At 36.1% G+C, this 27549-nt stretch overlaps 1 protein-coding gene across 2 annotated transcripts in view; it reads right to left on the reverse strand.

The window, feature by feature from the left end:
• Window positions 1-10403: 10403 nt before the first annotated feature.
• The window catches only part of LOC138701302 (aryl hydrocarbon receptor nuclear translocator homolog), an 824740-nt gene continuing 807594 nt past the window's right edge, over window positions 10404-27549 (reverse strand). For both annotated transcript variants that reach the window (XM_069828046.1, XM_069828047.1), the window contains 2 exons: window positions 24187-24401; window positions 10404-20922 (listed from right to left, as the gene is read on the reverse strand). In XM_069828046.1, coding sequence (XP_069684147.1) covers window positions 20806-20922; window positions 24187-24401 — 332 coding nt within the window. In that variant the 3' untranslated portion in view covers window positions 10404-20805. The remainder of the gene's footprint in view (window positions 20923-24186; window positions 24402-27549) is intronic.

The raw sequence follows: 27549 nt of genomic DNA on the forward strand, positions 1-27549 counted from the left end.
ATAGGTTAGGATAGTTTAGGCTTTTGTTATTGCGAATCTGTGACAAGTTAGGTTAGGTTAATTTAGGATTTTAGTGACAGATTAGGTTAGGTTAGTTTAGGCTTCTATTATCGTCAAGATAAAGGTGTAAGCAACTGAGTGTGGCGCTCTTGAACAGGTAGTGATTTTTTGTTTTCTATGTTGGCAGTTGAAGTGCATCGGTGTCTATTCCAAAATCGGCGGAAGTCACTCAACGCTCATTTCTAAATCAAATACGGTACCGGTAATCAAATGGTGAGTAAATGTTATTTCATAGTATGTAATGTTGTTTTATACTTCCACTATATTCACTTTTAGAGCATAAATTTGGGCAAAAGTTCATAACCCCTCAATATAACAATAACCCTGATACAACAATACTATTTTTCTAGTCCCCAGAAAATTGCTATATCGAGATTCGACTGTGTTTATTAATTTTGCTTGAATTGACTCAATGATTCGTATTTCAAATGTTTTACTTACCAATATTGTTATGCAAATGTTAAGCTGTATGAGTTAGGCATTTGATAGTCTTAGGAAACTAGGTGCCTACATCAAACAGAACCACTGCCTAACTTTTGCGACATTTGGCAAGTAATTATGAATTGTACCACATGGTTTCAATAACTCAGTTATAATCTAAAAGGGCAAAGTTTGTCATTTCACTCAAAGGAGGACGTGGGCTATAAAAGGTTGAAAATCACTGCCTTAGTCTCGCACATATTGCACAATTATCTGATGAAAGTAATAAAGCCTGTTAGATTACCACAGAAATATTATCTGGAAGACAGATACGGGAACTTAGCGACAACGGTTCTGATATGAAGTAATATCTACCAACTGGGTTCTTCCCTATAAAATGCGTTTTTTATTAAGCACATTAATATAGTAATAAATTACAAAAATTCATATCAGTCAAAATTTAAAATAATGAAATTGGATTATCATCACTAGCAGAATCCTTCAATTTATAACGTACGGTAATTAGTATAATATAATATGAATATTTATTTTATTTGTTCAGTCTAAATGACATCAATATTAAAATGATAAACTAATAAACTACAGTTGAGTTAATTATTGTTTTAATAAACTATTTGTGTGATGGTTAAAACCAAATAAATATCTACTTCAATTTATAACAACAATTAAAACAACTATAGAAACTATTCTTAATTGTTGTTATAAAATGAAGTAGATAATATTTATTTGGTTTTAATTATTATACAAATAATTAAAACAATAATTAACTCAACTGTAGTTTATTAGTTTATCATTTTATTTAATTTGTATATATGGTTTTAATATGTATATTTTAAGATCGTTTATGTATATATTCAAAGGTTATTCCAATCACTGTAAAATTAATGTACCACATGATATTGTTTGAATATGTGCCTGAAGATGCCAAATAGGCGAAAACGTTAGCAGTAAATCTTTTAACTTCAATGAATTATTTATATTTATAAATATTTGTTGTTCTTAAATACTGATAAGACATTTAGACTGAACAAATAAAATAAATATTCATATTATATTATATTGTATATTGACTTATCTGCATACAATTACAATGCTTTCTAAGGTACGGTAATTAGTCCAAAATATTTTATGGTAGTATATTATGAGTATTAATTATACACGGCAGTTTCAAAATATGGGGACAAACTGCGGGAAGTGACTCCTGGTCATATGAATATATATTAGTAAATGCACAATCAGCTGAAAAAGTTGCCAATAAAATCTCTTCAGCATATATCTCATCAAATGGAGACGTGATTATTTATGATCCTCACCAATCAATTCGGTAATTGGTCAATATGATGTTGTGCATTTAGTGGACAAAAAAGGCGTTATCTATTATGGAATGCTTCCGAAGAAAGTAACCATTACTGCTGAGATTCATACGTGATATATGTAAAGATTGAATGACAATGATAGTTTGCTAAGCTCTGACTTCAGTTTTAACCAAAGCTAACCAAACTGTTTTCATCAATTACTTTCACTGTAAATTTTTGTTGCTTCTTTCTTTTTAACGTTTATGAATTCTCATATCTATTGTTCGATGTTTCCATACCAGATGTTGTGATGAAGGTATCTCCGATATCAGTAATTCTATGCTTAAATGGTAGGACCCAATACCATGCAAACAAGACTTCCGATCAAACAAGGTAGAGAAAGGGAATGCATACTTGTTTTTATTTAGTGATAATTTCAATCTACAACATTATCCAAATCAATGAGATGATTACACAGCAAGAATGGATCATTTGCAGCATGAAAATTGTAAGGAAATCGAAGTACTTATAGAATAAGTTTGAAGCTAAGAATCTAATTTTCTTTTTAATTAATGGCAGGTACTTTACTTTTCATCATTCACCTATTTGAAGCCACAGAGTAGTTTCTCAGTGTGTGCTATAGGAGACTGGTCTACGCTACACCTGCGATGAGATGAGATGAGATTATGATGGAGATGCCACAGGGCAACAAGAGCCTCTGAGAAAATCTGTGTTACCTGGACCACAGGATTATAAGTTCAGTGCTCTAGTCATTAGATCACCGTAGTGGCTAAGAATCTAAATGTCCACACCTGTGGAGTAACAGCGTGTCTGGCCGCGAAACCAGGTGGCCCAGGTTAGACTCCCAGTCGGGCCAAAGTTACCTGGTTGAGGTTTTTTCCGGGGTTTTCCCTCAACCCAATATGAGCAAATGCTGGGTAACTATCGGTGCTGGACCCTGGACTCATTTCACCGGCATTATTACCTTCATCTCATTCAGATGCTAAATAACCTAAAATGTTGATACATAGTCGTAAAATAGTTCCTTTCCTATAAATAGATCAAAGAGACTCAAGGATCTAAGTTATAATCAATAGATTGCCTAGAAAAGCCACACAATTCTATCAGAACTAACAGGATGGCTCAGTGATAAGACAACAGACTAGCATTTGGAAGGTCCCAGATTCATATGCCAGGGTCAGCCAATCTGACAGGACTGTTTAATGATTACCTCGGACATAACAGTACATTATGCAACGAGCCTATGATGGTAGTAATTAAGTCGCGAGTATGTTTATGAAACGAGCGCAAGCGAGTTTCATAATTTTCATACAAGTGTCTTAATTACCATTATAGTCAAGTTTCATACGACTTTTTATGCTCGACCATATTTCTAACGTGAAATTATTCAGAAGTATTCATTTTATTCTTATGTGACTGAAGAGCGGAAGTGACCTTGTGCATAGCTCGTAAATTGTGAGATGTGCGCAGACGCGAAAGTATTGATTTTTTCCGAGGAACAGATGTCCACATTGATCTTGATATAATCTAGAGAGTAAACTAAATATTAATATTGATATAACATTGAAATTAAATTAGACATTGAAAAACGAGATGATAAATTGAATTTATTTGAATATTATTTACAATTAACGCTAATTATTATAGTAACAGAACATAACCTTCTGCGACAGTATTGGATTTCCAGCCTCCGTGACTTTTCGCTAATTGTCTTTCGATTGCATATCTGAGAATAATCGATACTTGCGGTTTTATAATGGTACAATCAGTACAATGGAGATTTCTCATTGGCTGAACAACTGAATTATAATGATTAGGTGTACTTTAATGAGGTGCATTAAAGGGCTACTACCAGGTGTATAATTACTACATTTCGGCATGGTCGAGCATAAAATAACTAGGAAGCTAGTTACAGTCGAACCCTAATAGTATGCGCCTGTTTATGATACTAACCTGTATTATGCGCTCTTTTCTCCCAGTCTCTTGACATTCCCTACACAAAATCACATGAAATTTACCATTTAATATACTTGCAATTCGAAAATTGTTCAAATATCATATTTTAAAGGGTATTGATAAAATCCGCTTGGAATTTTCAATTTACCATTAGCACCTGCAGCGATGTATGTCAAGGGCATGTCGGAGTCTGTGTTTGGTGAATACAACAGAATGGAATTCAGCCCTTATCTGTAAGGCTCTGTACAGAGAGTCTGATTGTATGATTGCCAGTTTTATATTCTAGTGTCAATGAAGACAATACTCATTGCTGCATTGGATGGTTCCGAGAAATTACTGTTGTTGATAATAGGCAAATCCTGCAAACTACGCTATTTGGAGAACATTAAGATTCTACTGTGTGATTACAAAAGCCAAGTATGCGCATGGATGATAGGAGACCTGTTTGTCACATGGTTGAAGGGCTTAGACAACAAAATGATGGCAAACTGCTTTAGAAAAACTGGATTTGCTAAATTAACCAACTTGATACAGAGCGATCCATTAGGGAAGACATAAAATAAAAACGTGATAAAATGAGAACTGTTGCTATTTATTGTTAAATAATTTGTACATGCATTCTAGAAGAATGGAAGTTTTGTCCAAATTAGACCTCAATGTGTCCACCGCTGCGAACACAACACATTTCATATCTTGAAGCCAATTCCTCCCATGTGTGGTCCAACATCTCAGGGGTAACTTTCTCAAAAACTGAGAATATCTTTGCTATGAGATCATACACACCATTCTTCACGAAACCCCAGAGAAAGAAATCGGGAGGTGTCAAGTCTGGGGAATTTGGAGGCCACATAATTAGTCCTCCTCGACCAAGTTGTTACCAAATGTGTGATCCAGATAATCATGGACGTCTGTTGCCCAATGAGGTGGTACACCATCCTGTTGGAACATGATACCTATGTTGTTTTCCTGTTGCAGTTGTGGTTTGAAAATGTTTTTCAACATATTCAGGTATGATCCTGATCGAACTGTTTCTATGGCCCATACAGGTTATATGAGAGAAATTCAGTTGAAAAGACGTCACTACCAGAATTCAAGCGTTAATTTATGAGATAACTGTGTAATTAAAATAAATGTAATAACAATAAGTGTGTCTTGTTTGTCTCTTACAAAGAATTATCACTGGATATATGAAAAATAATTGTTCTGCAACAGTGAAGTATATCAACAGGCAATCGACGCAGGTACATAGGTTTCTGTCACACATAGTCTTTCCCTATGTGAGGTATAATGGTATTGCCAACCTGTCTACTAGTAAAATGTGTAATACAGTAGCTTATATCTCAAACAGAACTGTAGTTCAAACTTGCGATTTTTTATGTCGTCTTTGTTTTATGTCCATCTTTAATATAGTGAAACTGTCTATCATTCACCTTTGTTTTCTCAAATATATCATTCAATTCATACAGCCCCGACATGGGTTCATGTAAACAATAATAAATTATATTATGTAGTATACATCCATTGTTCCTCATATTGTTTTACTGCATCAGTCGACCAGAATTACTCGTCTTAAATGATAATCTCCCCGGAACAATTGTTTTTAAGAAAATAAAAAAGCTTAAATCTGATTTTACAATGTGTTTGACCCCTGGCCATCCATTCGAAAAGGCAGATGTCTTAATATGTTACGACCTTGGAGATAAGATGATGACTATGGTGGAGTATGATTCTATACAGAGCTGTTATTAATTAACATTAAAAAAAAATCATTTATTATAACTCAAACACATTCAACGGAATCATAATTTTATTGTCTGCAGACACTCCACCACCTGTCTAAGAAAATATGATCTTGTAACTACAGTGGGAGAATATATTGGTATAGCTCACGCAAAGAACGATTACCAAAAAGCAATGGTGGCATTGCTGTCTATTTTGACGTGTGTATGTAGGCACGCCGAGGGGGTGAGAAGTTCGGGGCGATGGAAGTACTGCCTATTCCAAGAAGATGAACAGACTGGGACATCGCCTATGGAAGTAAAGAACGTAGCAAGAGAAAAATTCGAAGCTAATTAAATGCGCAACATATGTTTACGAATGAAATAATAATACCGTGTGATACAAGACACGTATTCACATGCAATGGAACAAACTAAAGGCGTAATGTAACTATCACAACGCAAGACTGATTCTATCGATGTCATTTCTCTTCCGACTGTACTCTTGAATATCATTCAAGCTATCTCGTGACCTTTCCTGTCACCCACTCTTCCTTATCACAGTGTTTCATTCGCATTCCTTCCGTCGGTATTCCCTGCTTGCGAGACCTATACACCCAAATCTCCAAGTTGTTGTAGTTCTGTGGACGTCCACTACTTTCCAGGTCACTTTCTGTATGACATCGTATTTTATTTGATTCATCCAGTCAGTTTCACTAATTTTATTATTATTGCTAGGGTTTCATTTTTCTTTATATGCCAACAACGGTGATATTAGCTTTTGAGTTTCGATAACTTTGTGATGAACAAAATGTAACTGGTAGCAGTAAAGAAGATGAAGATGACAAACCTGAACTCGAATCACCGCAAAACTTTGCAAATGTACTATGCTGAAGAAAATGAAAGCCTTTTTCTGTGCTCACAACACTGATAAGAGATGTAAATAGTATTTTGAAAGCTGAAGGGGCACTTCTTTCTTGGGGACATAAGTTCTAATTGACAGAATAATAAATAATATTCATGACATGATAAGTAAGCAATGGACAGAATATTGGTTAAATGGACAAACAGGAACAGCACTATGGTAAATTTTGAAACAACGTAACAATATTAAAATCTACAGTGATAATCCCAGACAGGTACAAACTTTTGCTGCATAGGCTAGAATTGGACACCTTGTTACAGAAGCTTATCTGCATCGCTTTAAATTATCAGAATCACCACTATGTAAATAATGTTTAACAGAAAAAGAAACAATAGAACACATCCTACTTCAGTGTAATAACACCAATCATAAACTGCAGGAAAGAATGAAAAACCACTTACTACATGAAATTCTCATTAATCCACAGCTCTGGGAAATTGCATATTTAATTTACAGTGAACATTGTGTAATCAGCTTATAGCTGGACACACATATTAAGAGGTAAGTGTCCACACCTGTGGAGTAACGGATAGTGCATCTGGCCGCGAAACCAGGTGGCCCGGGTTCGATTCCCGGCCAAGATAAGTTACCTGATCAAATGCTGAGTAACTTTCGGTGCTGGACCCCAGATTCATTTCACCGGCATTATCACCTTCATCTCATTCAGATGCTAAATAACCTAAGATGTTGATAAAGCGTCGTAAAATACCTACCAAAAAAAGAAAAGGTAAGTTCTAATGAAAAAGGCAACCATCAGGAACTAGGATTCTAAAAATAAAAATGAAAACTGAAAGCGCTCTAATATTATTTTCTATGTTAAGTGTTTTAAGGAAACAATTTCCTAAGATTATTTTATTTTGTTCTAATATGTTTTAAATGTATTTTAAAGTATCCCAACAACTATAATTTTTGTGTATTATCAGTTCTTCCAAAAACAATAAACAGACACAGTACTGTACTTTTTTTTTTTTGGTATTGTTTCAGAATAATCCCGTATATTATTGTTGCTAGATTACTTTGAAGATATATTTAAATTTTCGTGTGTTTCATGTTTCTGTAGTTTCATTCCAGTTTAAAATGAAGGTCGATATATACTGCTCAACTGTCTTACTGTCAGACAATAAACACAGTCAGAAGACAAAGAGCTCAAGATGAATTTCACTGAGAATAATACAATATCTTCTGAAACTCCATGTTTAGGCTTACATGATTTTGTATTTTGTAAAAGTATCTGAAAATTTAATTTTTTCAATTCGGAACTACTTCAAATGGAGCTTAAGATCCAGAAGCTTCTTCCAGTATTTTGATGATTCCATTATTATCTCGAATATTACCTGAAGATAGAAGCTGCTAGCTAATTCCGAAATATGGGAGAAATTAAAACAGTATACACTGTTACAAAAAACAAAAACTCCATTACAAATATGTATGTACATTCTCTTATTAGAATAAAGTAATGAATAATGTATAACAAATTCTGGAGAGTATGACACATCATTAGCCAGAGTGTTGGTTTACCACATCAGAGGCCCGAGTTCAAATCTCAACAAGATCAAATGCAATTTGTGGCAGACAAAAATGGTGTTTGGTGAAATCTGTCGACGGTAAATGCTACAAATTACCTATTCATGAGAAGTACTTATAGACTTAATCCAATGGGCATTAAGTGACGTGACAAACACATGCACGCACTGGAGTACATAGCATATTTCAAATATGAACATTGCAAAGATTAGATTAATGAAACTAGAAGACCGAACTAGAAACAGTGACGATGACTGCAGATGATAATGAAGATACGGACTGTGACTGAATATTGTCATTTGTTTAAGGAATTAAGACGCACATTACACACAGTAATTAAGATCTAAACATGTAAGGTAAAGAATTTCATCAAATGCTGACAACTGATCTAGACATGTGAAATATATTTCAAGTATGACACATTCTCACATGAAATGCAATGTATTCCACATTTCAGTGCATGGTGTTTCAGTTTTATATGAATGGAAAGATGGACATTGTCACCACATGAGTAGCTGTCTCAAGAGGGATTTCTACGTGTCTCTCCAGCATATGTAAAGACACTTCAGAAATCTTTAGAACTCACTGTTCATGATCATTTGGCAGATGACAAGCATTATTAAACACACCAAAACAAATACTGATCACCTTGAAGTTGACAATCAACTTTTGTTGTTTTCGAACTGGAATTATCTGTTGACATCAATGCAAACCCAATAACTCACAATCTCAAAAACTATGTATGAGGAAAAGGTTCAGTGCAAACGAATTAATGAATTTTAATTGGCCTATATAAATTAAGTTGTTGGTTACATATTCATCCATAAATACAAGGCAGTGATAATCCTGTGTTTATTATACAATTTTGCTTAACTAGTCTCTAGTAACAGTGGACTATGTAAGAAATATAACACATTTGTACTGAGAAATCTAGAATAATTATTTAACAACTGTGACACTGAAGACAGACAGACAGTTGCTAACAATGTTTATGTAACATGCAAGAGTACCGGTACTGGTCTTTTTTTTTCCCCCCGATTTGTATATTTAAAATAACAGAAAATGAAAGTGTATTTTTATTGTGTTTCGTTCCAAGTTTTATGTCTGGCTAATTCACATGAGTCACGTAAATGTACTTAGGAAGCGTCATAAAAATTATTACTGTAATAATTATTATTAACTTCACTTAAATTAAATGTAAGTTACCTTCCAAGACATAGGACTAGATCTTCATCTTACAGATTACCAGATAATATGATACTAAGATTACTGACACAACATAAATTTTGTCTGAACAAAATGGCCACCCGAAAGCTGAGGCCTATGTAAATTTAAAAAATGAGGTTAGAAAGAAAATTGGTTCGTATTCTGAATAGTCATATATATATATATATATATATATATATATATATATATATATATATAGGGTGTCCCATTTATCTTGTGCACCTATTATATGGTAACTTTTTTGTTTGGATAAATATTGGAAATTCGTTTCGAGCATTATGTTAGAACGAGAGGCTAACATGAGTGTGAAGATTTGGTGCATGTAACTACATTATAGTACAAGATACACGTGACGTCATCAATTTTTCAAATAGCACTACATACTTTAATCATGTTACATTGATTACACACATTAAAACAAGTTCAAAAATGTATCACAATGTCACCTTCCTAATCAATAACAACAAAATGAAACAAAAATGTACTTTCAATGTGATAATGTTATGCTTTGAGAGTCATAGAAGATGTTCCAAATGGTGACCATTCACATTGATGCACATTTGAAGGCGTTCCCCAATAGACCGTATGACTGCCCAGCTTGTTGCTGGCTGAATGGACACACAAGCCTGTCGAATGCATTGCTGCATGTCATCTGGTGTTGTCAGAATGTTCTGGTACACACTGTCCTTTACAGTTCCTCACAGGAAGAAGTTGAGTGGCGACAGGTCCGGAGAACGTGCAGGCCACAGTACGTGGATTGTGGCGTCGACAGATGTTGTGGTTTGTTTACATGTTAAGACAGGAAACACACGACATGTACAGACATTAGTCATCTTTTGTTTTGTGTAAGTTAATGCACAAGATGAATGGGGCACCACAACAAACAGCACATTCTGATGGCATTCATTTTGCATTTTGTTGTTGTGATACATTTTTGAACTCGTCTTAATGTGTGTAATCAATGTAACAATGATTAAAGTATGTAATGCTATATATATTTTTTTCAAACTTTAGACTGCAGAAAATACGTAATTCAAACTACTGATAATAGCTCAGACACTGTACCTAACATATACTCTTTTTTTCCCACCAACATGAATTCGTGTGTCAATAATTCAAGTTGATCAGTTTCCAGACAAAAAAATTAATTGCTATGGTATTGGATATAAATATATTGTGAAATGTAGGATGGTAAATAAGGATATATTGGGAAATGTTTACGAGAGATCTATGCAATTTCACATTTATAATATATATAATTTCTTGAACTCAAGTAGATTGCACAACAAAGTAACTGATTTCACTGTAGATTGTTAAGTCTATGTCATCAGTTGTAACGGTTAAATAGCAGTCATGGAAATGGAGATATTTTACCTAAGGATGCTAGATTGTTTCTATGATACAAATTCTCAATCTTACCGGCATACAGAAAATGTGACTCTAAGGAATGATTAATGAACCAAAGTTATTCTTAGTATGGGAAGGTACCACTGCACAAATGACAGCACTCCACTGAAATATTCTCAATTGAAGTGGACAGAAGCAAAGGGGTGTAAGTGCACTTAAGTTACTTTCGAGAAAATGTGATTAAAAGTTACTAAGCTTTCGTAAATTCCGTGAAGTTTTAATGCGTGATGTGGTTAAAAGATATATCCCTTTACCACTGAAATTTTAAATGCTTTAGTTTACCCTGGATGCACTTAATTTATTTTAGAAATGTCACTTACACTTCTTTGCTTCTAACCACCTCAATTACAAGCTGTAATAACGTGTCCTATATTGAAATCTGTGACATTTATATTTCTAGCACCCATAGGATCTGTTCGTTTTAAGATAATGTATATTCATTTTCATGCTAAACTGTATTTGCCGGCGTATAAGATGCACCCCCTAATATCTTTTTAATATTTTTAAGGAAAAAAACTTTATCACTGAATATTATAACGAATTTACAGTATTTTAAACATAAAGTAATACATACGTCTACTTTCATCAAATATCTAATCTAACTAGGAAAATACACCTTTTAATCTTCTCCATCAAAACCCAGAAATTCATATCTAGTGTTAAATGAAGAATAACTTGAAACTTCTTCTAAAGCGGAATCTGCATCCACATACAAGCTGGCATCTGTACTATCCAGTGTATTACTAATGCCACACTTCTTGAATTATTTACCGTATTTCATTGCATAATCGTCACATTTTTCATGCCTTTTTTTTTTTTTTTTTTTTAGAGTGAAAATATACAGTGCGACCATTATGTGAAGAATAATGATTCGTAGTGGAAGGAGAGAGGAAAGAGAGGAACTGGTATTAGTGTGGGATACAGGAATCTTAACCTGAATAATGACTTAAAAAAATAAAAATTACTGTGGTGTTATAGAAGTAAAACACTTTTTTACCGACTAATAGTACATTATGCAACGAGCCTATAATGGTAGTAATTAAGACGCGAGTATGTTTATGAAACGAGCACAAGCAAGTTTCATAATTTTCATACAAGCGTCTTAATTACCATTATAGGCAAGTTTCATACGACTTTTTATGCTCGACCATATTTCTAACTTGAAATTATTCATAAGTATTCATGTTATTCTTAACTCACTGGGGAGCGGAACTGGCCTTGTGCAATATATCGTAAATTGTGAGATGTGCGCAGACGCGAAAGTATTGATTTTTTTCCTAGAAACAAATGTCATTGACCTTGATATAATCTAGAGAGTAAAATAAAGATTAATCTTGATATAACCTTGAAATTTATTTAGACATTGAAAAACGAGATGACAAATTGAATTTATTTGAATAGTATTTACAATTAACGCTAATTATTATAGCAACAGAACATAACCTTCCGCAACAGTATTGGAAATTCAAGCATCCGTGACATTTCGATTGCATATCCGAGAATAATCGATACTTGCGCTTTCATATTGCTACAATGATGTTTTCTGATTGGTGGAACACCTGAACTTTAATGAATAGGTGTACTTTAATGAGGTCCATTAAAGGGCTGCTACCAGGTGTATAATTGCTACATTTCGGCATGGTCGAGCATAAAAACATTTACGATATTGTTAAATCACATGTACTAGTACATCTGGTACATTAAAGTCGATATTATCTGACTACTAGACCAGTCCGCGCAAAGATGATTGGTCCAGGCCTAAAAAAGGCATCTGAACACTCGTAAACAAGAACTGTTCACAACCAAATTGTACTGGACTGAAGTCTTGGTAATAACTTCTCGCACTCCCACTCTATCACTTTCGTTAGTGGTCACTACTGTTTCTTGCACATTCGACCTTGAGAGTAAAGGTACTTTGAGTTGCAGTAGAGGCACGTTATTTTTGTAAGTGTCGCAGATCTTTTTGGCACTTATAAGAGAAAGTTAGCAAGTGAGCCTTTATGATGGTGGTCCTCAGCAGGGGTGGGTCAAGCAATGAGCTGGGTTAGATGGGGGAGGAGCAATAACACTAAACAAAAGTATGCTTAGGCCGTGTCTCAAAGCTATATTTTCAGCTGAAGTGAAGTAGATTGTTGACTGAATAGCTGGATGTGACGTCAGAAGTTATGATCCAAAGCTACATAGTGCATAGCAAAAGTTCGTAGTAGCTAGTAAACGAAAATGCTTGATCGATTGTTGACTTGTTCACTAAACAAACATGGATACCTCATCAGCAATTGGGGTTATGAAATCTGAAAATGCTCTGGAAGTGAAATAATGTAAATATAATGTAGAATAACACTGACATTGTTAGTACCTTCTGTACAATGCTTTAAACATTATTGTAATATATTAAGCCCTTATCTTTTCCACATAATTCGTAATGAAACTACATTAGGACATTGCCTTCTTAATTCAGTGCTGCACCGTGATGTCATGGTTTTTAGAAAAATAGTCTGTAAAGAAGGCCATGTTTCAAGCATACATTTCCGCAGCTCCCTAGTGTGTAGTATGGACTTGAGCTTTGAGACACGGCCACAGTATACTATATACAGTCACGAAGCTTGAGTTTTGAGGGTGCTAGAAACAATAGACTGTGACGGTACTATTTTGCATTGCCTGTAATGAAGCGATATTAGCGATCCTAGTGGTGAGCAACTATCTAATGTTTGCATATTTACTACGTATTGAGCTTCGCGACTGTATATACTAGACTATGACACGGCCTTAGTTGCTTACAAGAAATTTACCTGTAGGTGAGATGCCGCCGATACTTTTTAGACTAAAATACAGCAGGGGATGAACAAGAGAGATCGTTCTCAATTTATACATTTTTATGAGAAAAGCAGAGTAGCTAAAAATAAGAAACAGAGAGTAGCAGAGGGAAACGTCTCTCTAACAAAGGTGAAGAGGATTTTGCCTGAACAGAAATAACATGAAGATGAAGGAACATCAGTGAGCGCATCAGAAAAAAACAAGTCTATGGCAAAAGACCGCTACTAACATTGGCGACTTTGATAAATATGTGATACGACGAACGATTCATGAATTCTATCTTTTGCACGAAATTTCTCCTACAATTTCGAAGTTATTAGCCATTCTACGTAAAATCACCCATAATTGATTTGGGGGTCACTAGTTTAAAGAGTATTTTAAGACAGAGTTCAAGTGTAAGAAGACTGAGGAAATAGAAGTCTACTGATCGAGAGGCAAAGAATATCATCTCCATCATCTACGGGGAAGATAACTATATACATAAAAGTCACAATGATAAGAGGATAGGATGGAGATCATAATAATAACAAATTACAATGAAAGCAGTAGTGATAGTGTAGTGGAAAAAAAGTGCTAACAATAATAACTGCACTATGAAGAGAAGGCATATGTCACTGTTGATAGTGATACGTCTGTCGGATGAGGACATTAAGTCTGGTGGCCCCCTTGGTGCTATTCGATAGGAGTAGGCTACGTGCCAGCACCGGGTTTCCCCTTCTCCCTTCCTCACCTTCATCATCATCATCTTCACCCATTCCCTACACTATACTTACATAAACACTTACACATACACTCACCCTAGTACACAACATAATTCTTACAGATACACATCATGCATAACATGGCCCGCCGAAGTGTTGTGCAACTTGAAAATGGGTCACAATCTTGCTATCTATCTGCAGTATGCAGAACCTGAATCACGCAACTGAAGTGGACACGCACGCGCACGCACACGCACACGCACACGCACACGCACACACACACACACACACACACACACACAATACTGTAAATGCAGTCTGTAACGTTTTATTACATTAGGTGTTCGTGACTTATTAGCATTAAAGGTCTATTTACACGAGTTCTGAGTGTACTTCTACTGTCACAGTGATTGGCAGGTGGGTATCAGTGTTGGGAGACAACATACAAGGAGGATAGTGACTCGCTTCTTTGCTTAACATTTAATACCGTATTTCAGGGGTCAAAAAGATCTGTGATACTTATGAATACTTCTTGACTGTGACAAACGGAAGTATCCATGCAAAGATTATGCGGTGAAATTTTAAAGTCCTGATCAGTTTGTTTATAAATAAGGGTGCAATCATTATGTGATGGTGACGATTACACAATGAAATATGGTAGCCACTGTCTCAGTTTTCACATCACCCCATGAAGGTTTGACTCACTGAATACAATACAATACCATCGGCATTTAAGTGTGTCCTCTACGCCAGCAAATATGGTACATCATATTATCTAATTGATGTTTCTATTTCAATATCTGACGAACGAATGTGATTCATAGCAACATCTTAAGGTATGTTAGGTAAATATGGAGTCGAATTAATGGGGCTATCTATTTTGACAGAGATTTTACGAAATTATCCTCAGTTTTCGTTTCAAAAATCTATGGCACTAATTTTAAATATAATTTATCTATTTAAAATCCACAGGTCATCCATTTGGATATGGCTGCCAAATGGGTGTATAATGAATACTTCTGAGTAGAAAATATAAGGCATGGTTCCCATACCAAAGAATTCGTGCATTTCATTCTGTTACTTAAAGTATACTTTTTATTAGGATCTACCAAATTAAAGTATTTTTAAATTAACTTTTAATTTTTGTATAATTAAAGAAAAATGGTGCTAAATACAAGTTTCTCGGTCATGAAGAACCCAAATTGTTTCACGAGAGCAGACATGAGGAAGACATTTGTGATTCGTGGATGTATGCGCTTAAAACAATTTACAAATGAAGACCCTAGAAAGGACTTTTGTCCACACTCTATTCAATTTGCGAATTGTTAACGCAATCAACAACGTTATTTGTAAATCAAGTGGCGGCTATGTGACTACATTCATTATAAATATAAAAATCTTTCTCAAAGAATAAAAATAAAGATTGATCCCAGGTAATTACCAGTATGTAGAACATTTCAGGAGGCATGAGGTAGAGTTTGCACATTCCTAACTTTGTGTTAGAAACTAAATTACAGGAAACAGTTCTGTAAGATGCTTGAGTCAGTCAAATCGTAAACGGAAAACACAATATTGAGAATAAAGTCCTTGACAACAATGTCTGTCACTGAAACAACTATGGGGACTTGAGAAACGTGAGAAATAGTCCTAGCTTTAATTTTCACCGAGTACAAAGCAGAAGTGTGAAATAAGTCATATGTAACTACAGTCTATACGAAACTAGAAAGGTATTGACAGTTCAGCAGTTTCTAATGGTACGGTCACACGTCGCTACTTTTGCAGCGATGCAGTACAAAAAACTGCGCAACTCTCATACTGCGACGTGTGAACAACGGTGCAACCCGAAAAGTAGTGGCTGCCGAACCTGCTGCCTGCTACTTTTTCATGCGGCGCGCAGCTTAAAAGTAGCGACGTGTGAACAGGGTTCTCAGGGTTGCAGCCGCAGCATTTCTGATATCGGTTTTGTTGAAACTTTTGTTGTGGTTGCGACCAGTGTTGCCACCCAAATGTGCCAATGATACTTTTATTGTTTGGATGTATTTTAATGTTAGATGTGATGAAAATAAATTATTTATAACAGTTATTAAATGCACAACACAGTCTGAGCATATTTGCTGACGATATAATACACTTTTTTAATTTTCTGTAGCGTAGTTTCAAACAGGAGGGTTGCCAACATTGATTACGTGAATATGCTGTTGGTTATCATTTAAAGGCGTTTTTAAAAGCTTTATAGTAAAAATAATGCCAATTTCTGAATACTAGTTAGGACAGAAAAGCAAATAATAGATAAGTAAGTTTTCGCATGAGTTTATTAATAATGCGAACATAACCACAAAATGTATATTGAGAAGTCAACACGGAGATGGAAACCTGCAGCATGAGTGCGGCTGCAAAAGTAGTGCCTTGTGTGTGAACAGACTCGCAACCTCCAGTTGCAACTTTTGCTGCACTCGGGTTGCGCAGCACGAAAAGTAGCGTGCAGCGTGCTACTTTAAGTGTCACCATGGCAACCGCTCAATCTAGCCAATCAGCGACCATGACAACAGGCCGACGTTGCCGACTGTTTCGCAGCGAGCACGTGCTTTGTTCAAAAGTGTTGAATTTTCGTTACAGTGTTACAGCAAGTATTGGTGTTCTGTCGTGTATATTGTTTTCGTAGATATTTTGTTGTTGATGAAGGTAGAATTAGTTCGAGCTTAGTTTTAAATTCAATTTAGTTGTGAGTGTATTTGTAACGCGATTTATAGTGTCCGTGTGTTTCACTTATACAATGTCGCAAGCCATCACTTGCAGTTAGCGGCACAAAACGAACCATGGGAGAAAGGAGTGCTACAAGAGACAGCACGAGGTGGTCCTCTTACAAGTCAGGCAAGAGAAATGACTTGTAGCGTGCTGGACTATTTCGAGAAAGAAGAGACAATGGCAGGATTCTTATTCTTGTACAACAGGTGGTAAAAGTACTGCAGAGACTCTCAAAATAGGAAAGAAGAAATTTAAATTGAATGAACAAGAGCAGGGTTTGCCAAACTTTTCATAGCGAGGGCCACATTAACCATCCGAGAAAGAATCGCGGGCCAAGTCACGTTAGTTTAAATTAAGTCTAACAAACAAAGCTCATAAATAACATTAGTATTCAAACTTTGTGTTCTATTGACCTAAAGCCTACACTTTCAAACTGTTTCTTTTTTTCATTCAACCGGCAAGTTATGTTTTTGGCAATATCTTCCACTCTGCGAGCAACTGTATGTAGGCTACTGAAAGGCTAATTTTCTTAAATAATTCTACTTTCTCAGGACAAATCTCCTTTGACGCCATTATCATGCACGATTTATAATAAATTCATTGCCAGTTCATGTGAAACTAGCCACTGTTGCTGCTTCATTGTCTGATCTCTGTTCCTTGAAAATGTTCTGTTTAGATGATAGTCCACGCTTCATTGCTTCAAATTTATCATCCCGTAACTTCCTCGTAAATTGGGAAAATTTTGAAAAATCTTTAATTTCTAATGCCTACGAATATTACATTCTTTAAAGACAGCAACTGATTCGTTACAAATTAGGCATAATTACTTTATTTCCAGTTTGAATCATAAAATAGTTCCAACTCCATTGTTGTTGAAGCACAGAACATTCACTGTCCATTTTCTCTTTTTTATTTCTTTCCCTGCCATAATTAAAGTTACGCTGTAAGAACTACTAGTAAATGCTTGTGGAGTGCTAATACTATTTTTAACTGGATAATATTTACCACTTCACATTTCCACTGCTCTAATATGTGTGAGCATGTACCAAAAGAAGTCTCTGTTGTCAGCTTACAGCGGTGCAATCTCTGGTTGCTCTGTTGCCACACTTCACGCTTGGCAACCAGTAGCTTGTATTGCAGCAACATAATTGTTACTGCAATATACGAGCAATTTGTTTAACAATCTGGGCCTCTGATTTGATTTCATCGATCGAAGTTCGTCAATAAATTAATCTTCTTTTTATTCTTTTATTGACTTTTAATTTTTTTTTCAAGTTAGTAAATGGGCCGAACAAAAGTAGCTCGCGGGCCTGATCTGGCCCACAGGCCGTAGTTTGGCAAACCCTGAGCAAGAGGATAGACCTTCCCGACTTGAAACCCTGGGAAAGTGGAAAAGCGGGTGACAAATTTAGATGCCTTTCAGGAAGATGCAATCTGGCAGCACTTATATATTTATATTACCAACGGGAGGAGCATCATACGTTAAAAAAGCTGCAAACTTCGCTTCGAGATGCTGATCTTTTCAACAGCAGTGTTTCTTCCCTGCACACTGTTTTAAAGAATTTAGGTTTCAAGTATAAAAAAAATTAATGATTGTAAGGTATTAATGGAGAGAAGTTATCGCTTACACACTATGCACCATATTCGGATTCATTTATACGTTTATTATTATTATTATTATTATTATTATTACTGTATTATTATATTAGTCTGGTCAAAACTACCGTATGATAAAAATGTATGAGTTTACGATTTCTTGTCAGCTGCTTAGTTCCGACATGGCAGACAGGTGGCGCAAAGAGCTACACTGCACTACCGCACAACTTCACAACGTCGCTCCCTTTCCGCGTGTGTGAGAGAGAGCTGTCAGCACCTTTCTAGTTTTGTATAGACTGTAAACATATGCATCAAATTATTAAAGAATTAAACTTGAATATGTTTCAACAGGGACATTTCTTTGTACTTTCTGCTAGAGATATTACTTCCATTTCCATCACTGGTTAACAAAGTGTACATAAGATATGAGAACATGGAAACCACAAACAGACCTTAACAAATAAATATTAAGTGGGATCAGAATTACTAGTGTTGTCAAAACTTTTAAAACGTAAAGGAACTCTTGCCAAGAACCCAGACTGATCTATCACTGCAATATGGTCCGTAACTTTCTTTAGGAGGGAGAACCTCATCTGCAACATACACTCTGCACATTAGAGTGGTATTCAAACTTAAAGAAGATGCACCAGTCATGCAGTAAGCATGCATTATATGGCACTGCGTCCACAAGGAAACGCATTATGGCTGTGGACGATGTCAAAATTCAGACTTAAAAATTATAATAATCATTATTATAATAATAAAACTAATAATCATTAACAGTCTTAACATGACGGGAGTTCCTGAATAAACACAGCAACTGTCCTTAAACCAATTTTACACTCCTGACTTGATAGTAAAAGCTATTTCTGCAGTTGGAATGCACTCTTAAATTATCTTGTATATGTTACACTGATCCTGGGTTCGTCCGTTGTCCTTGTATCACCGGTACCTGGGATTTACACCGAGATGAAGAGCCTGTGGTAAGTTCCATCGTATCCTTCAAGAAGCGAAGCTGTCGACAACAGTCATGTACTGCACATCTCGATTTTATACAATTTCTTCTCCCTCTTGATGTGTCATCAATTGAACCAACTCAACAATGCAAACAAATTCCCACTACAACTCTCTATCAGTTTAAATATGATAATCATGTTCAGTCTTATGCGTATCAGTCTATGATCACCATCTTGAGCAGATTTAATATGTACAGTGCCCATATAGAAAAATTTTGCCATCTTGGAAAGAAACAATAATAATAAAAAAAAGATAAAAACAGTTATCACTATGTACAATTACAAAGTGGACACTAGTTGAACTCTATCCTCGGAACAGGCTGAGTAGCAAGTCATAAAACAATTAACAAATAATATTATTCCCTGGCTCGCTTGGATGAACCTTACTGAGGAAGCTGATTGTACTCAGATGTCGTCTTGTTCGAGAACTGATTGACTGGACAGGGCTGAGCAGCATTCTTCGTCAGTTCGTCTGTTAACTATTGTTGTAAGGGCACTGCAAGTTAAAAATCTTCCTGACAATATAAAAAATCTAATTCATTTAGCTGTTATTGAATAGATCGCTGCCCATTTTTTAGCAAAAGTAAAAAGTACAAAAGTGGTTCACTTCTGAGAACAGAAGGCACTTGACAATAAAAAAAATATTTATAAAAAGTCCTGACTAGCTGAACTATATATTTAAATAAACTAGTTTGGAATTTCTGTGAGTGTACTTGAGTATTTTGCGGTGCCCTTAATTTAATTGTATTGTAGTGGCCCAGAGCCAATAGCCTGGAGGAACATGTTTCTCAAGCGAGGGGACAGAACTATGGAGCAAAATGGTACGGAGAGACTAGGCAGGGCTAAATACAGGTACAGTAGTTTATCGGCAACCCAATCTAAACAGGCTTCACTCAGTCATGTGACGGAATGACACAAACAGGACTGTCAATGTCATAATTAACATCATCTACAGTATGGGACAAAGATGTTAAAAGATTTACCTTGGGATGTGTTCTGCTTTGACGCAGTTGTGTAAACTATGAAAGGGATAAAAAAAACATGTACATATGAATCACAATAACGTAATTCCAGCAAATGCTGGCTGGGTGCTTTCAGTGTAGGCCTACTTTCTCGGGAGAGTACACTTAACGAAGCTGTCAATGCAACAATCTGTAAAAGATGTAGCTACCTCATCCATTTATATGTTGTAATTAACAAGCGAACGTCTTGTCCACTGAAAGAATTGCAATCTCGCATCATTATTGGCACCTGAGCCATTAGTATGTCTGAACACAACACTTCTCTTCCTCTCATGGTAACAAGGACTCAGGATCAACCAGTTACAATGGAAATTGAATTCTACCGCCGTTTGCACTTCTACACGCCAACGTCCTGGTTCATCCTGCACACGGTCAACTTCTTACTACTGCAGTGGATGTTGTGGTGGTCCTGCTGTAGAGTCATCAGCTCCTGCTCCTGTTTTTTTTGCTGGGCCTGTAACCAACCATACTTATTAGATCGTCTCATAAGAAGTTGAGGATATTTCCTAAAATGTCTATTTGTTGCTGTTACTGCAAAACATGCAGAGTAAATAAGAAACGTACAATATATATATATATATCATTACTCTGTGAAAAGATTTATTAAATCTACATACTTAGACTTCAACAAACAAAATTTGATAACACAATCTCAAGGGAAAAAATGGAACTCTCTGCATCATAATCCACAGTTAATTCCCGATTTACCACGAAAATCGTCTGTAGCTCCATTTAGATTGGCAACAGGCCATGATTGTTTGGCCAAACACCTGCATAGAATTGGAATATATCAGTCTCCTAACTGCTCATTGTGCAACTCAAACCAAGAAATGGATTCGGAACACCTCAAAATCTGTGCTTCAGTGGCTGGCCATGATAATATCTTTGAAAATTATTGGAGTGCAAGAGGTCAAATGACTTTATTGTCAAATCCTGGCATTAGAAAACAACAACATATATATATATATATATATATATATATATAAAATCACAGTTGTATGAACACTTTTAAGAATGAAATAAATTATTAAAATTAATAAAATTCAGACATGTTTCAGAGACTGCCTCTCCATCCTCAGTGACTCTATCACGACGACTGGTTCAGGTGATCGACTGCGATGTAGCATGGCTTAAAGGAGATTGAGTCTTAAAAGTGTTCATACAACTGTGATATATATATATATATATATATATATATATATATATTTGTATGTTTCTTATCTAACCCATGAACACTGTTTAATTGACCTTATATGTGTGATTTGAATGCAGAGTAAACTTAAAAACCTGTTTCGGATCAAATTATGAAGAATAAAAGGCATTTGTTAGTGCCTATAAATGTCTATTTTGACTGTTAGTGCCTATTTAAGTGTCTTTGAAATATAAATGTCTTTGGCTTTTTTATATTTTTTTTTTTACTAGTTTAACTGTTTTGTTATTCATTCCTAAAACAGTATTTTCATTCTTCTATACTGTCCATCCATAAACCACAAAAGAAGTAAATTAAAATCATCAGTACCAGTTGCAGAAGACACAGCCCTGCAGTATATATTGACTTCACCCCACCTCTGGCTACTAGCAACAGGCATCTATAATGAACACCGATCAAAATACCCCTCATTTCTCGTGAAAAACAACAACTGAATAGACTACAGTGGACTATAGTGGACTTTATGTTGTCAGCAAACAGCTGGATACATTAAGAAGATTGATTGATTAAAACAGTATTTTTTTTAAATTCTATTTTATTTTATTTTTTGCTTCGATATACGAGGTGCGTCCATAAAGTAACTTTCCCCTTGTCCCACAGCTAGCAAACCATATGGTGCGCGAAGCAACTGCGTGTACGTGATAGAGTAATGTCCTGGCATGGCACATGCGCTAGCAGAACTTCCCGAGTGCTCTCAGTAGCTTCGTTGCACTGGTTGAAGATGGACGCTCCTATTCCAGCTCCTGCCGCATGAAGTGCGATCAGTGATAAAGTTTTTGAATGCACAGGGCATAGCGCCGATTGAAATTGATAGTCAGCTGTCCCAGGTCTATGGGCCTAACATCATGAGCAAGCAGCTGGTGCATTGCTGCTGTAGACAATTTTCAGCAGGATGCCAAAATGTGCATGACGAGGAGCGCAGTGGGAGGCCAACCATCACCACAGATGACCTTGTGGAGCAACGCACCATCTGCTCGCTCATGACGTTAGGCCCATAGACCTGGCACAGCTGACGATAAATTGTTGAGAATACACGATCTCAGCTGGGGGGAACACGTTACAGACACAGCGGGAAAAGCATGGAGAGCGTTACACTTTGTGATGAGGGTACTAAGAAAAGGTTCTGATAAATCCAAAGAGATTGCATATAAATCACTAGTACGTCCAGTAATGGAATATGGTGCTCCATGTTGGGATCCTTACAGATTAGAACATATTAAGACACTAGAAAAGATTCAAAAACGGGCTCTTAAGTGTTGTCGGAAAAATTCACCATTAAAATGGGACACACTCACGGACAGGAGAACGCGAATTCGATTATGCACACTGTTCAAAACATACAGAGGTGAGCCTGCCTGGAGAGAAATAAAAAATAGGTTGCAGTCGCCAAATTACTCTTCAAGGAACGACCACTCATATAAATTGAGGGAAAGAAGGCAGAGGACAGACACTGGAAAGTTTTCTTTTCTCAATCGTACTATCAGGGACTGGAATGCTTTACCTGCAGACTTACTAAAGGCTTTACCAACAACCAAAAGCGTATTTAAAAATAGGCTTAAGGACCTTACTAATAGACGGTAATTATACACAGTATTTAAAGGGTGTAAATGATATGTTGTTATTGAAGTGTTGTATCAGTGAAGAATTATGTTGTGTCAAGTGAAGTGTGTTGTATCAGTGAAGAAGTATGTCGTGTCAGTGAAGTGTGCTGTGTAAGTGAAACGTGTTCCTGTCAGTGAAGCTTTATAGTTTATAGTGGCAATGCATAGTATTTGAACAGTGAGATGTTTTTGAAATGTTAGTGAAATCAGGATAGAATCAGTGAAATGTGTTGTAGTTCCAGTGCAGTGAGTGAGTTGACAGCGAAATGAGTGTAATGTTGAAAGGTACTTGTGCAGATATGAACATATCATACTCGTGGGTTTTAGTTCGATCTTAGTTTTAAGATACAAATTAGATTTATTTCAAATGTTATTTTAAGTGATCGTTTCATTTAATTTAGTATATTCCCTGTTGTTGTTGTTATTATTATTATTAATTATTGTTAGTATTAATTATTAGTATTATTAATTGTATTTTTAATTAATAAGTTTATTATTGTCATTATTGAGTGTAATTAGTTACCACTGCCACTGGGTATATACCCACTGCAGTGTGAATAAATACATACATACAAATTTTGGAAGGAAAAAAAAAAAAGCACTCGTAGGTTATCAGAAGAACTTAATAAACTCCAAGTATTATAAATATGTTTTCCGTCATTTGTGAAAATTTTTATTTTTGGAACAAGTGAGTTATGACTAACCGACTCATGTGTTGCCCTTGCATTGCTCATTTCTCAGAAGATATTAATTTTAGTACCCATGTTTGTAGGACTTTTATTTCTTGTTTTGATGCATACTACCTCCTCTCTGAACATTGGAACCATTTTTCACAACTCCCTGTATAACTGCAATTATTCTCAAATGCATCAATATGAAATGAAGTGTTGAAAGCAGTAAGAATTACCTTGATTTGTGAGATCTGTGGCCTCAAAACTTCACTGGCGATGTTAAGTGGGTATTGCTGCATGTCCTCCTCGATCAGATTGATGTTCCGTCTCTGCAGCTGAAGACTAGTGCCGAGCTCCCGATGTGTCTGTACCAGCCGCTGCTCCACTAATGGCAACTGTTCACTAACAGACGGCTGCTCAGGAATTATGCCCACGTCTTCAAATAACTGACCTGTATTGAAAGTGACGACACATTTGAAACTTTATTTTCATCTGATACAAAGAGTCCAGCAGTTGGTTATGCCGAATTTCAGCATGCTATTCTAAAGTGACTATAAAGTTTATAAATATCAAAATAACACAGAATGTAGCTTGAACAATTCAATTTATTGGCTTGCTATTATTTTTTCATAGCAGTTTTATATAACAAAAAAAAAAAAAAAAAAAAAAAAAAAAAGACAAAGTATATGATTATGTCTCGTGACCAGAATATTGTACAAAATGGAAATATAAAAATTGGAGATTTATCCTTCGAAGAGGTGGAAAAATTCAAATATCTTGGAGCAACAGTAACAAATATAAATGACACTCGGGAGGAAATTAAACGCAGAATAAATATGGGAAACGCGTGTTATTATTCGGTTGAGAAGCTCTTATCATCCAGTCTGCTGTCCAAAAATCTGAAAGTTAGAATTTATAAAACAGTTATATTACCGGTTGTTCTGTATGGTTGTGAAACTTGGACTCTCACTCTGAGAGAGGAACATAGGTTCAGGGTGTTTGAGAATAAGGTGCCTAGGAAAATATTTGGGGCTAAGCGGGATGAAGTTACAGGAGAATGGAGAAAGTTACACAACACAGAACTGCACGCATTGTATTCTTCACCTGACATAATTAGGAACATTAAATCCAGACGTTTGAGATGGGCAGGGCATGTAGCACGTATGGGCGAATCCAGAAATGCATATAGAGTGTTAGTTGGGAGACCGGAGGGAAAAAGACCTTTAGGGAGGCCGAGACGTAGATGGGAGGATAATATTAAAATGGATTTGAGGGAGGTGGGGTATGATGATAGAGACTGGATTAATCTTGCACAGGATAGGGACCGCTGGCGGGCTTATGTGAGGGCGGCGATGAGCCTTCGGGTTCCTTAAAAGCCATTTGTAAGTAAGTAAGTTGTAAGTTTTATATAACAATCTGATTGAATTTGGTATTCCCAAGAAACTAGTTCAATTAAAATGTGCCTCAGTCAAAATTACAGCAGAGTTCATATAGGCCAGTTTCTATTTTATGCTTTTCCAATTCACTGCGGACTAAGGCAAGGAGATGCACTATCACCTTTACTTTTTAACTTCGGTCTAGAATATGCCATTAGGAAAGTTCAGGATAACAGAGAGGGTTTGGAATTGTACGGGTTACATCAGCTTCTTGCCTATGTGGATGACGTGAATTTTTTTTTAATTTTAGGTTATTTTACGACACTTTATCAACATCTTAGGATATTTAGCGTCTGAATGAGATAAAGGTGATAATGCCGGTGAAATGAGTCCGGAGTCCAGCACCGATAATTACCCAACATTTGCTCACATTGAGTTAGGGAAAACCCCGGAAAAAATCTCAACCAGGTAACTTGTCCCAACTGGGAATCGAAACTGGGCGACCTGGTTTCGCGGCCAGATGTGCTAACCATTACTCCATAGGTGTGGACAGATTACGTGAATATGTTGGGAGAAAATCCACAAACGGTTAGGAAAAAAGCAGAATTTTACTTGAAGCAAGTAAAGCAATAGGTTTGGAAGTAAATCCCGAAAAGACAAAGTATATTATTATGTCTCGTGACCAGAATATTCTACAAAATGGAGATTTATCCTTCGAAGAGGTGGAAAAATTCAAATAGGCCTATCCTGGAGCAACAGTAACAAATATAAATGACACTCGAGAGGAAATTAAATGCAGAATAAATATGGGAAATGCCTGTTATTATTCGGTTCAGAAACTTTTGTCATCTAGTTTGCTGTCAAAAAATCTTAAAGTTAAAATTTATAAAACAGTTATATTACTGGTTGTTCTGTATAGTTGTGAAACTTGGACTCTCACTTTGAGAGAGAAACAGAGATTAAGGATGTTTGAGAATAAGGTTCTTAGGAAAATATTTGGGGCTAAGAGGGATGAAGTTACAGGAGAATGGAGAAATTTACACAATGCAGAACTGCACGCATTGTATTTTTCACCTGACATAATTACGAACATTAAATCCATACGTTTGAGATGGGCAGAGCATGTAGCACATATGGGCGAATCCAGAAATGCATATAGTGTTAGTTGGGAGGCCAGAGGGAAAAAGATCTATGGGGAAGCCGAGACATAAATGGGAGGATAATATAAAAATGGATTTGATGGAGGTGGGATATGATGATAGAGACTGGATTAATCTTGCACAGGATAGGGACCGATGGCAGGCTTGTGTGAGGCGGCAATGAACCTGCGGGTTCCTTAAAAGCCATTTGTAAGTAAGTAAGTGACATTTCAATTGATCCCCTCAGTATCTTATGGTCTGTTCCAATCTTACCCGGAAATTATACATGACATGTTGGTTCTAACAAGTTTGGCAGATCTGTAAAATTGAATGAGAGCAGCAACAATTAAATGTTGTTTGGACATTGGATGAATGGCCAATACTCAATAAAAAGGTGACCATAAGATGTGCTTTTCAGTTGAGTCATCATGGGTCTCTACCTTTTTCAAGATGAAAATGAGAGACTTATTACAGTGAATGGTGAAAGGTATAGCCAAATGTTACAGACATCGAATAATTTCAAGGAAAAATTGTTCCGGGGCCGGGTATCGATCCCGGGAACCTTCACTTAGCGCACAGACGCTCTACTGACTGAGCTACCCCAGGAACTATAACGATACCGTCACAATTTTTCCTTTTATATTCACACAACTCACATGAGCTGACAAGACCCCAGAACTCAACTGTGAGTGCACACAATACTGTGTGACTTTAAATTGTGGCTTTCTGTTAACGTACCTCCAGTAACGAATGTATTATACAAATCTGGCTTTCAGGTAGTAGCTCCCTGTAAAGCAGGTTAACAGAAAGCCACAATTTAAAGTCACACAGTATTTGTGTGCACTCACAGTTGAGTTCTGGCATCTTGTCAGCTCATGTGAGTTGTGTGGATATAAAAGGAAAAACTGTGACGGTGTCGTGTATAGTTCCTGGGGTAGCTCAGTTGGTAGAGCATTCGCGTGCTAAGCAAAGGATCCCGGGATCGATACCGGGCCTCGGAACAATTTTTCCTTGAAATTATTCAAACCTGCTTTACAGGGAGCTACTACCTGAAAGCCAGATTTGTATTACAGACGTCATTCAG

This window comes from Periplaneta americana, chromosome 6, assembly GCF_040183065.1.
Source record: "Periplaneta americana isolate PAMFEO1 chromosome 6, P.americana_PAMFEO1_priV1, whole genome shotgun sequence".
In the NCBI taxonomy this organism is placed as follows: domain Eukaryota; kingdom Metazoa; phylum Arthropoda; class Insecta; order Blattodea; family Blattidae; genus Periplaneta; species Periplaneta americana.